General features: G+C 32.1%; 1 protein-coding gene across 1 annotated transcript in view; it reads left to right on the top strand.

Annotated features, from left to right (window-relative positions):
- Positions 1-13,559, top strand: part of LOC143225173 (fasciclin-2-like) — a 117,034-nt gene that overhangs the window by 55,352 nt on the left and 48,123 nt on the right. Inside the window, exons 8-9 of the mRNA XM_076454132.1 lie at positions 4,105-4,261; positions 5,631-5,824. Of these exons, the coding sequence (XP_076310247.1) occupies positions 4,105-4,261; positions 5,631-5,824 (351 nt within the window). The remainder of the gene's footprint in view (positions 1-4,104; positions 4,262-5,630; positions 5,825-13,559) is intronic.

Here is a 13,559-nt window from a genome sequence, read left to right as displayed (position 1 = left end):
TATCACAATTGTAATTTGGATGGGAATAACTTGAATAGTGTCATGAAAGAAAAGGATCTTGGTATAATGATTGATCAGTCTCTTAAGCATACAAACAGTGTTCTGCTGCTTGTGGTAGAGCAACTAGGATTTTAGGTTGTATCTACAGAAATATTTAATACAATTTTAAAGAGGTTATAATTTTATTGTATATATAACTTGTTAAGCCATATTTGGAATATGGAGTTTAGTCTTGAACTCCTTACCTTAGGAAAGACATTGTATCATTGGGAAAGGTTCAAAGGAGAGTTATTAAAATTGTACCTGCAATGAAGGAGTTGTTATATGAGCTACTAAGACTCTTAAAATAGTATTTTCTTGAAAAAACGAAGTTAGATTGGGTATTATTGAAGTGTTTAAGATTGTAAAAGGAATGGATAATTTTGATGCATCAACATGTTTCATACTTAACAGCAAGAATTATAGAATAGAGGACACATGAACATTCAGGCAAGGTATTTTCAGCTAAGACAATTTAATTTTTCAAATAGTGTGGTTTGCCTGTGAAATGGGTTGCCCTTGGATGTTGTGGGGAAGCGGTATATTTGAGTTAGGTTAAAAAAAGTTAATAGAGATGCTTTAAATTTTTTTTCAGTTAATAATTTTAGTTTGGTTGAGAGGATGGAACAGCTGTTATGTATTAATAAATCTGCCAGTCCTTCAAAATTATCTTCACACTTGCCATGCCAGTCTATCTTATAAATTATTAAGATAGACATGCCACAAACTTAAATACAAGTTCTCCAGTGTCAAGTTTGTTTCTTTTGAACTTCTGGCAAATACCTTTCTTGGTAAGTTCATAGCATTTCAACAATGCCATTTTTAACTTGCCACAGTTGATGGCATCTTGTGGCATCATGTTTGCATACACTTGTAGGCCTTTTCCTATGATAAATTGGCTGAGACAGACTGCCTAGTTGCATTTGTTCCACTCCTGATTTCGTACATATCTTTAATATCTCTCCAGGAGAGCATCTATATCACCTTTCTGTTCATGAAATTTGGGTAGTTCTTGTCTGCTGGCTCTGACTTCATTGTCATTTTTGTGTCCTCTGTCTTTCTGATGAGAGAACTTAGCCATCTCATTTGTACTCTTTTCTCTTCTCCTTCTTCATTTTTTCTTTCATTTCCTCTCTCCCCTGCTGACACATTTCTCTCTACAAATCTAGTTATTGTTTACACAAACTCTCATAAATTGCCTTCTTTAAGCCCAAGTCACACAGCCTTCTCTATCCTCTCATAAAAGTCAGTCAGCATGGTTATATAGTATAGTTGTGATTCTTATGTTATTTTACCTCCACTACATCTATGTATATATAAGCCTATTTGCTACTGTTTGTTACATCTTCTACTACTGCCATTTTCAACTGTATTTTCTGGCTGGCTCACCATGGCTGGCTCACCATCATCAGAGCTTAATAAAGCATTTTACTTTAGAAAACAATATGACAAATATTCTTCCTGATCTATTTTATGGATGGACTGGATTCTATGTGGCAGTAAGGGAATAATAGAAGATGCTGATGAAATCTGTATTTTTATTATGTAGGTAAAGTGAACATTTATCACTTGTGAAACATTGAAAAATGATCAACAGTAATTAGGCAAGAATTATATATTATAATTATCTTAAATAATACATATATTACAACAGTTAATAATAAAATAGCATAAGTTTCTAGCTATTTGATAAATTATTTTTTTTATTTAAACATCAGCAAGTGTCTCACACCTATAGCAACCACTGTTGTGACAAGTATATTTATGAATTTTCTAGTATTCATTTACCAATGAATACTATATACAGATGGCAGCTGTCATGAACTGTGTATTTAAATGATTACTTGGTTAATGCTAACAAATCAACTACGTTTTTAGTATTTATATCAGATCAACATAGGCTCCCAATTACACTTTCATTGTTTTTCCTTAAGGACCTACTTTCATTTACAAGTCTATTAGCAGCTATGTTACTGGTTACAAAGTTTCACTGTGTAGCTGCTATCATCCATCTCCTGCTAGTACACCTACATCCTACAATTGTAATGCATACTAAAGTGTATTTGTTGTACTGAAATCAATATTATTACAATATTTAGGAAACTGTTTACTTCTATAAATACTTCAATCTTCTAGATTAAGAACATTTTATTACAGTAAAATAAAATACTGGATACACCAGGTATTAGATATACATGAAGGTTTCCATTTAAGCAATGAACGAATGTTAAATTTAGTTATTATCAGAAGGGATAGTTTATCACAGATTTGTGTATGTAATATACACAAATCATCATCATGTAGTTCATCTGCTGTAAATTGACACTTGGATTATTGCATTTATAATACCTCATAAAGCATTCTAGGCTTTGGACTTGTTATAAAAACATGTACAAAATGTAGTTTCAGTTAGTTATATAGAAATCATAGTTTATTAAATACATAAACCTAGACTACATAATTGTAAGTGTAGTTATAAATAGTTTATGTTGGCAATTTTTAAGGAAGAATTATCATTTGTATTATAATAACAGAGTAGAGACGAATATTTTGTCTTGTCAGTTGTGTTCTAAAGTAACTGAACCATCATGTGTGGACTTTGACAAAAAAAACAACGAAAATTTATTTAAAGCTGTCAGTACAACTGTGGTAACAAACAATGTAATGTTGGTGAAATTATCACAGACTGTATTTTAATAAAAGAGCAGAGAAAAATAAATCATTTTATCAATTGTGTTCTGAAGTCACTCAGCCAGCTTGTGTGTATTTTGATGAAAAGAGATGATTATTTAAAGCTCTTGATAGAAATGTGATAACCAGCAGTGTAACAAACATTTGTACATATGTTTGAAATGTTTTAATATACTATTTTAAAATAATTGGATTGTCTGTTGTTTGTTTGTTAAAAGTATTGCCAGTAAGTCATAGACAGCTAGTGAAAGAACAAGGCTCATGTGTATATAAAAACCTTATATGAAGGTTATATTTGTTATGATATTCAACCTACTGTTTATTAATTTCATGTACTATTTCATCATCATAGCTTGAACAGAATTTAGATTTAAAAGACTTTTAAACATTAACAAATTAAAGTCTTAAAGGCAAGTTTGAGTTCAGAAACTGTTGTTTCTCTTTGTCCTTTTCATATACTAATGATAATTATGTCTATTTAAACATTTTAATTTGATCCACTCAGAATATTTTAAAATACTTTTAAGAAGAATCCACAGAAAAAACATGTTTTCTCTCAAACTTAGTGTGAATCTCTCCATTACTCTTATCCTTCTATTCAAATCCACTACCTGTTGGATATTTTTATATCATAGTTAATAAACTCTCTCTTGGTTTTTATTAAAAAAACAGGTACACTTTGTTCTTAAATAATACCCTACAGGTCAGTAATCTCAGGCCTTGCATAGCCAGATGGTTATGGGACTCAACTCACAATCTGAGGATCATTGGTTTGAATCCCCATCCAACCAAACAGGTTCACTCTTTGAGCTATAGAGGCATTATATTGTGACAGTCACTACCACTATTCATTGATAAAAGAGTAAATCAAAAGTGAGCTGTGAGTGGTGATGACTAGTTGCCTTCCCTCTAATGTTTCACAACTAAATTAAAGGTGGCTAGCAAAGCTTGTGCAGCTTTTTGTGAAATTAAAAACAAATAAACAGTAATCATAGCTAACTTCATATCATAATGTCTTAACAATCAGATCAAAACTTTTCCCTACATATTTTTTATACAATAATTTGAATTTTTTAGTCAGTAATGAACTGAATATCATTTATATTTGACTGAGGTTATTTGAATTTAACTGTGACAATTTTTAATTCAAATGTTATATATCTCATTAACATATCATAAAATTGTTACAAAAATCTCATAAATTTCCATATGCTTACAACAGAAAAATGTGTGGTTTTGAACTGGAGCCATTTAGATTTCCAGTGAGAAGTTTTAACTTTTATCAAGTTTAGAAAAGATTGATAAATGAAGCAGATTAAAGCCTGTATATTAAACATACATATATATATATATATTTCTTCTTTTCTAAATAAGGATGAGAGAAGGAAGGTAGAAACCTACAAAGAAGGAGAAAACATAATTACAAAGATGACCATATATGCAACCAGGCGTTCAGATGATGGACTTTATTATTGTAAAGCTTTTAACAGAGGAGGATATGCTGAAAGAGTTGGACACATTACTGTAGAATGTATGTTATGTTGTTGTTTTTTGTCATTCTAGTATGTGAATTATTTTACTTGTGTTTGGACACATAACTTCTCTTAATTAATTACAATTAACTCATCTCATTCAGCTCTGATATTAATCTATTAATCAATAATGTTTCTTTTCAATGTAGGTTCTTGAAAACAGCTTACACAATTGATGTTTTTAAATTTAATAAGTGTTTACTTGTATATATGGTAATATCATAGGTATTATTTGCTTAATTAAACATCAGATTTTACCTGTTCAATATCATCAGCCTAATAAAAATGATGATATAAATAGTGCTTATGACAAAGCTGTGTCTTCCCAATTCCAGCGAGTTTTACATGCCTGGGTATCATGCAAAATACCTTGTTGGCACTGGATATAGCTGATGTAGTGTTTTTGATATATTGTATTTCAACAAAACAGATGACACCATTATATTTATTATTTCAGCCACTTACATAGGTATGTGGATATGTAGATGGCCACACTATTGTTTCATTATGTCATAGTAAGAATTCTTCTTTACTTTCATTCTTAATTTTTAGAAAAAGTAACAAGATATTGTGTTCTATATCATATTACTTAGGAAATCATTTTTATTTCAGAATATATTTTTTATGTGACACACAGGATGGTAACCATTTACTGGAGATCTAGATCTAAACTGTTTTCTCTCTTGACACTTGATCGAGACTGACTAAACCTAACATAACATAGTTAAAATGGTTATCTCAAGCTTAACCAGAGTAACTAGCATAAACCAAATGCTAACTATTCCTATTACTAAATGAGGGATGCTATAACCTACTACTTGAGGAATTTGCTGTTTATTTTTATATACAAGGTGTAACTTTGTAGTTACGCTTCCCCAAGGGTGGGCTATATAGCATCTCAGAGGAACAGCACAGAACAGTAGGTAACTAGTGCAAAAGTAACTTGATAACTCTATTGACTACATTTTGTCCAAAGATTACACAAACACCTTAATAATTAACAAGTTTTGAAAATTCTTTATTAAAATAAAAAGATAATATCATGATGTCCTTGCATATTACAACAGCAAAAGGTTTTAATTGTCAGTGAGAATAGTTGCATTTCCATTGTGTTCAGTGGGCTGAATATTTAATATCCTGAGTGTTTCTGTGAAATGAACCTTTTTTATTCTAATTGGACATTTGTTTTAAATTTTAATGACTATTCAAGATAAATAAAATACTGAATACTTGTATTATGGAATTTCCAGATTTTTTTTCATGTTATCTTTAACAGCCACTGTATCCATAATTTTTCAATTTATAGTTTATTTAAATAATTTACATAATAAATAGAGCATTGAAAATATTCCTCATTTGTGTTTGCAGTTCCACCTGATTTGAGTGTAACTACATTAACAAATGTGAAGACTTGGAAAGACAATCCAGTAAATTTAACATGTTTGGCAGATGCTATTCCTAATGCTACAATTAGCTGGTGGCTGAGAAATAATGAGATTAGAAAGCAGAATAATTCTGCATTCTACACCATTCTTAGTACTGTTGCTATTAGTAAGCTTTTGGTAAGCTTCAATTTAATTTAATTTTTAAATTCATTTACATGTTAACACACACACACGTAGAAAAGTAGTTTTTTTATGTTACTGTTAATAGGAATTAGTGTCTAATTTTTTGTTTAAGGATTTTCAGAACGACTTTTTTAATAATTATATTTAATTGTATTCAGGTATCAACCATTTATAATTCTTTGTAGTGTAGATGTAATTAAATTTGAATACTGTGAATTTCTAAATTAATAACTATAACTTTTAAATTTTTTTCATTATTGATTCCTTTGATGTGGAGGTAATGATTTTAGTTCTTTACAAAATTTTGAAACAAAATTCATCTCTTCATTAATAAAATTGTAAAATTGTTGTTTTTCTTGTAATTCTCTCTTTGTAAATAGTTTTCAAATCTGTATTATTTCTTACTAACGTTTATGATTTGATTATCTAAATTATCAGTTTCTGATTTACTTAATATTTTATCTATACATACGTGTGAAAAACTGAAAGTCTTATTTTATGTCATTATCGTTCTATCAATTGTGTTTATGTATGTCCTTGATACAATACATTTCAGTCATAACCTTACCAAATGTTTTTCATTCTCCTTCCTTCCATATGGCTTATTGTGTAACTACATAGGATCTGCTTTCCTACCATAAGTCCTATTGTTTTTTTGTTACCAACATTTTGTACATTTCATACTTTTGTTTGTTCTATACACATTCTAAAGTCAGTGTTAACATTAAAGTTAACACTTCATGGTTATTTTAGAAAATGTTATCACTTCTTCTAATGTACAGAGAGATCTTGTGACTGCACTTTCAGTTCTCATTGGTCAGCATATTAAGACTTCAGTGTGATGTTGTCTGTTGATGTCTCAGTCAGACATTTAATCATATGGTTCCTTTACTTATGGGACAAATCTCTTTTTTCTGATATTAATGAATATGCACAATCTTTTGCCAAACCCTGTTTGCCTTTTGTAACTGAAGAATAGAATTTGTCTACAAGTCATAATTCTGAAGAAGCTTCTATTGGTCTTAGTGAATATGTTTTCAGGTGTTTACTATTTTAAATCTTGAACCACCTTCTGTTATCTGAGGTACTAATGTTGTATTAGATCAGCAATTCTCAAGTTTTGGTGATATACTTTCAGCCCAAGCAAGCCAACCCTATTTGTTTAGTTAAAAGTGTCTTTTAATTCATTAATATAGCACTATTATATTTTCAAACTTAAAAAAAAAGTATATTTCATCTGTTTAATGTATCTTTCATAGAGTAAAAAAAAAAGGGGGAGGATTCTTTAACAATACGCAAAGAACTCCCACCAAAACTCCCCTTCTATCAGTGACTTTACTGACAGATGTTGAGAATGAGACGTGACATAAAATTCAGGTGAAGCTTGGTGGTTGCCATGGAAATGTGACATCATTAAGCCAGACAACAAACAAGATCCTTCCCGAATCAATCACAACTTATAAATCAAACATTTCTTGAGGAGCATGGTCTCAAGTGATAGACCTGATTCTTTTTAATGAATATTCAACAAGCTTACAGTGAGTTGTAGTTTCATTTATTCATATCAGTCAGTGACTTTGTGCTATTTTAATTTGTTTATCACTTAAAATAAATGTGAAAGATACATTTAACAAATTGTTGTGATTAAGCTTCCATTTCATTTTTTAAACAACTGCTCACAATATATGTTGTAGTTTTAGTTCAACTTGTTTGCACATGCCTGCTCCACCCCATATGTATTATGACTTTCACCATTATATTGCTCACCATACATCACTCTTGAACTTTAATAACCCCCAAAACCATTTTAACTTAAATTTTCTGAATGGATTCAAAACCTATTATTATTTTTGTTTTAAAGAAATACACTTTGTTTGCACAAAAAACTGTATTTCAGAATTAAACGTTCTAATTTATAATTTTAAGGAAAATATTTTTTATTCAATAAATCCTATTTTTTTTAAGTGTTTTTAGAAAATTTCTAATGTGACTCTTGCACCCCAGAACTACCTTCATAGAACCTGGTTTGAGAAATGCAGTGCTAAATAATCCATTTTTAAAATCTTTTTTTTCATTCACCTTCATGTTATTCGAGTATAAATATCCCAAAGTCATAGGTTATAAGAAGAAATTTAACTTCACCAGTGAGAAAAAAACCACTTGAGAATATTATAGTATTAATCCAATCCAAGCTAACTGGCACTATTTCACTAATCATTTTTCTGGCTTTAAATACCTGGAATGAGTGTTACAGAGCCTTGTTGTAAATTAAGTACTGCAAAATGAAAAATGGCATTTCTGATTAGTGCAAGTCTGAAAATATTCATATTAAACCCATTCTAAAATATCAAGCTTCTATGTAACAACAAAATATAATTATTTCTGCTTATTGAAATTATTTTTAACTCTGTTTTCTTCAAGTACAAGTATTTATGTTCATCCACACACATTTTTATAGAAATATGTACTTCTATTTCATTTCTGTAAAAAATACACTCATTACAAAATTGCCAACATTTGTACAACTGATCAAGATTTTAATAGACCAAGTCCTTTCAGGTGTCACAACATGCACCATTACACTCAAAAGAGTGAGCATAATCAGGGATGGGCTTTGATCCTACAACTCCTAAATTGTAAATCAAGTACCCTAACCACTAGACCGACAGAAAGTAATTGTACATATTTAAACATTTGCTGAAGATCTTTAACAAGGAAGGTGCAGATGAAAATGAAAGCCTCCACGTTGTTTCTAGCATGAGGAAAATAAAAATGCATGTTAAGAGTCCATAGATCCCTATCAAATATCTTGAATGTGTATAAAAATTTGTCCTCCTGATAATATTTCAGTTTTCATAAAAGTGAAGATTAAGAAAGATTTCTCATGAAATTTATAAGGCAGAGCATTCTTTATAAAACAGAAAACTTTAATGGTTAATAGCAAGCAACACTACTGAAAATGATATCAGCATGGATTTTATCTCTCTGAGCTTTGTCTTCAAATTGGTAGAATGGTAAGAGATTATTATCAGGATAGTTAAAATCACCATACTTTCAATTTATTCTAAGCTAAAAATGGAAAACCATAACCAAATTAATAATCCTGCAGCTGAGGTATATTAGGCATAGCATCTGTGAATATTACGTTTTTATTAATAAAATTACTGTTTTTGTGGGTAAACACATTTGTGTGATGAAATTTAGTATTCAAATCTGTTCATCATCCTCAAAAAAAAATTAAAATTTAATGATTAGTAATTCCATAATTCAGTGATGGATCCCAGAAAGTATTCTTATTAAAGTAAATAAAATGTATTGCTGAATTCATTCTGTTGAATGTATGGTATTTATCCACATACCCTTATTATGTGATGTGATGTGATGTGATGCTAAGTTACACCTCTTACAATATTGGATTTAGGGGCAGTGGCTGAACTTTGTCATTTCAAATGAATCAGTTTTTCTCACTTTCTTTTTTTTTAATCAAATACATTTGCATATATTTGGAGAATGATCAGTATTCAATATGAATATTCAATCAAATTTTTTTTACCACAAAGTTATAAAGTAAGCAAACTAGTATTATTGCAGTGGGGTCCATTTTTGAGGGTGAGTCCCTCCCTATGATAGTACAAAACACAACTATGTACTAATGTCTCCTAAATATGAAACAGATAGTAGTAAAAGAAAAAAAAGAAACAATTTTCATAAATATTTTTACCCTGATAACTGCACCAACTGTTGGTCGAAATTGTATATTTTAATGGACCTTCTCAAAATCACTTTTTCTGCAATCACTTGCTCAATTTAATCGATAATCTAACAAATTTGGCATGAAAACGAAGCTCACTGCTTCTTCTTTCTTTTCTTTAGCAGTTACTTACAGTTTATGTCAACATTTTGTTTTAATTTTGAAAAGTTCTGTACATTTTCTGTTTTATTTCCAGTTTTAGCAAGCTGTAGAGGAGAAAGCTTTAGTTTAAAGTGTTTTTACAAGGAAGAATGAAAGTTATTGTTATAACTAAAGCATAAGTGAATTGCTTTGAAAAAGTTGAAATTTATAATATGTATATATAAACCAGTATACATAATCACCATCTGCTATAGGAATGTATATTTTCTAGCACGTTTACACAAATTTTTGCACACAGGAAAGTGCTTAGAAGCAAACGATGCTAGAATTTACAAACATATCACACAAATATTTTGATGAAAACAAGTACTTACAAGCATCACTAATTTGGTCATTAATCTCTTTCAAGTGTGTTATGTTTACTCATCTTCATCAGTGTCAGAACATAACGCTTCTACAGCATTTTCACATTCAATTCTTGTGTAAAAGCAGAAATCTATACAGTGCAAACCAGTTGCTTTACAGTGACACTTCTGTTTTCCTTGCAATCATTGTCAGGGCAGTAGAGATTTGTCAAATTTCTCACTTCTTCTTATACTGCAACCAAGAAATTGGTTGTGTCAAGTTGCCATTTCTAACTTTCCAGCCCTTGTTAACAGAAATATCATTTTATAACTGAGGTTCATAGCTATGATAGCACATGGTAGCTTGGTGATGCTCCTGCTTTATGTGGTGTTTGAATGTGTCCTCTGTAGGAGGAAAGGTGGATACAAGTTAATGTGACCTTGTGGCATATATATATCTCAATTCATCAAGATTTTGACATTTTAATCCAACTTCTTTCTTATAATTGCTGTATAAATGCAATGTGTAAGATTAAGCTTTCATGTTTACTTTCTTCTTTTTCTGGGAAGGATCCCAAGATTCCTTTCAATGACCGTCCAATTTCTTTGACAAGCTGTCTCTGTTAGACCTGAGAGAGGATGGTTAATGCTCTTCTTGTTTGGTTTCTCGAATAAAACAACCTCCTCTCACCCACCCAGTGTAGGTCCGGACGACAAACCTCCACCATGGACAACCTGATTCAACTTGAAACGTCAGAGAAGCTTTTCGCAAATGACAACATTTTGTATCAATATTCTTTGGCATTGAGAAGGCTTATGATTCAACATGGATGCATGGCATTTTGTGAGACCTCCATATATATGGGTTACGTGGCCATTTGCCCATTTTTATTAAACATTTTTTAATGGACAGGAGATTCCGAGTTCGTGTCAGTTTGACACTTTCCTGTTCTTTTCTACAGTAACTTCTAGTGCATCAGGACTGTGTTTTGAGTGTCACACTTTTCAGTATAAAAATTAATGCCATCAGTGAACAACTCCCTCTCACTGTACGAAACAGGCTCTATGTCGATGACTTTCACATCTCATGTCAGTTGTTGAACATGAAGTATATTGAGTGACAGCTACAGACTGCCCTCAATTGTTTACTGAAGTGGACCACAGCAAAGGACTTTAACTTCTCTCTCTCTAAAACCATTTGCATGCATTTTTGCTGCCAACGGGGTATTCACCATGATCCTGAACTCCATATCAGTGAAGTTGTGCTGCCTGTGGTCTCTGAGCCAAAGTTCTTGGGGCTTATCTTTGACCGTAAGCTGACCTTTATACCACACATCAAGCAGCTATGGGTCAAATGTACAAGAGCACTGAACATTCTCCATGTCCTCCCTTTCATCACATGGGGAGCAGATCAACGTTCAGTGCTAAAGATAAATCATGCTCTTATTTGATCGAATCTCGACTATGAATCACTGGTCTATGGCTCTGCCAGACCATTGGCCTTAAAGATGCTAGATCCTATTCATCATCAAGGACTTCGTCTCTGTACTGGGACTTTCTGCACTTCCCCAGTTTAGAGCTGATACATAGAGTCTCATGAACCTTCTTTGTACTTCCGCTGTTTGCAAATGTCTTTACTATATGCTTTGAAACTTTGTTCCTTATCAATGCATCCTACCTGGGGTTGTGTTTTCCTTCCTTGGTGGGCCATGCTTTTTCAGAACAGACAGTATGTCATTGCTCCTTTTGGCTTTTGTATTCAGGCACAGTTTGATGAATTGGGTCTGTCCTTGGATAACACTGCTGGATCCACTGGTCAGCCCATCCCACCATAGCTTCTTACAGTCCCCAAATGTGACCTCTCTTTAATTCATCTGAGAAAAGTAGAACTCCTGATTGGAAATACTGTCTGCTATTTGCTGAACATTTTTTGAACCATCCTTCCATTTCTATTTATACAGATGGTTTGAAATTAGGTGACTGTGTGTGCTCTGCCATGGTTTGTTTTGGTTTGATGGTTGTGCACAGACATCCCTCTACAGCTTCTGTGTTCACTGCTGAACTGTATGCCATTTCTCTTGCCCTAGATCACATAGAAGCTAAGCAGTACTCAAACTGCATTATTTATACTGACTCGCTTAGCTCTCTACTGGCCCTGGAATCTCTTCACGTTGGTTCACACCCTGTTCTCGCTGATATTCAAAACCGACTGGCCCATTTCTCTTTAACATCTACTTCTATCCAGTTTTTCTGGATACCAGGCCATGTTGGTATTCGTGGGAATAAGATCACTGACACTGCAGCTAAGTCTATATGCTCTGGCACTATCACTGCTGTGCCTGTCCCATACATGGACGATGGTCCTTTATTCATTAATCTGCTCTGTGCCAGCTGGCAGTCGACTTGGAGTGAGCAATGTGAAAGCAAGCTTTTTCAACTAAAACCCTATATTGGACTTTGGCTGTCTTGCTTCCATAAGGATCAAAAAGAGGAAATTGTTCTAACTAGACTACGTATTGGTCACAGTTTTTTAACTCATCGTTTTCTTTTATCTGGAACTGATGCACCAGTGTGTAGTTTGTGTAACACATTTTACTTTCTTGTCATCATTACGACTCTCAACGATGGCACCATTTTAAACATGTTCTGCCCCAAGGTTTGTCCATACTATTAGACAGTGTTATTGGTGATGGTGACACTGTCCATCTTGGTAATGTTTTTAGTTTTTAAAAACCATTAATCTATTTAATATCATTTTTAACTTCTACATTACACATTTTTAATGTGGCTCCCTTTTATAAATCACAGTTCATCTAGTTCAATTTTAAATTAGAAACTGGCCATAACATTAAATAACTCAAAACTACGACTGGAAAGGCCAACTTCAGGTAATTAACTCTGCTGTTTTAACTACCCATTACTCATCCTGGTGGGTTATTATTATAATTTTGCTACATGTCTTTTAAAACCTATTTATTATTTGCCTTTTTGAAAATGGCTATAACATCAAATAACTTGGAACCAGGACTGGAAAGGCCAACTTCAGGTGACTGACGGTGGGTTTTGAACTTACCTGTTTGTCTTCCTGGTGAGTTATGATAATTACCATTAAGATACAGAAAGTCCTTTACAATTTGAATTACTGTAGTTTTTCTCATAACATTGTAGACTAGATATAAATATTGGTTTTATGCTATTTATATTTTTAACTTTGTTTTGTTTTACCTTAATTTCTTTTTATGAATTTTACTAAATTTACTTTGAACTTTCTACTGGATGTTTGGCACAGATAGCCTAGCTGCTTTGTGCCGTAAAACACTAAATCAGTCAACCAATTCTTCTTTTTCTGATGCTCCATGTGATGTTAACATAGGAAACTTTTAACATTTTGTTAAAGTTTGTTAACTGCTGTGTTTTTACAAACCTTGTAAAAGCTACTCTTTATATCACATTCAGTTAATGAATACATTGCTGGTAAGGACTGGCAGGTTATCTAAATTGTAAGGTACAGCCATATATTCCAAACCCTCTC

The sequence above is a fragment of the Tachypleus tridentatus genome, chromosome 9, assembly GCF_004210375.1.
Source record: "Tachypleus tridentatus isolate NWPU-2018 chromosome 9, ASM421037v1, whole genome shotgun sequence".
NCBI classification, from domain to species: Eukaryota; Metazoa; Arthropoda; class Merostomata; order Xiphosura; family Limulidae; genus Tachypleus; species Tachypleus tridentatus.
This window is presented reverse-complemented; position numbering and strand designations above follow the sequence as displayed.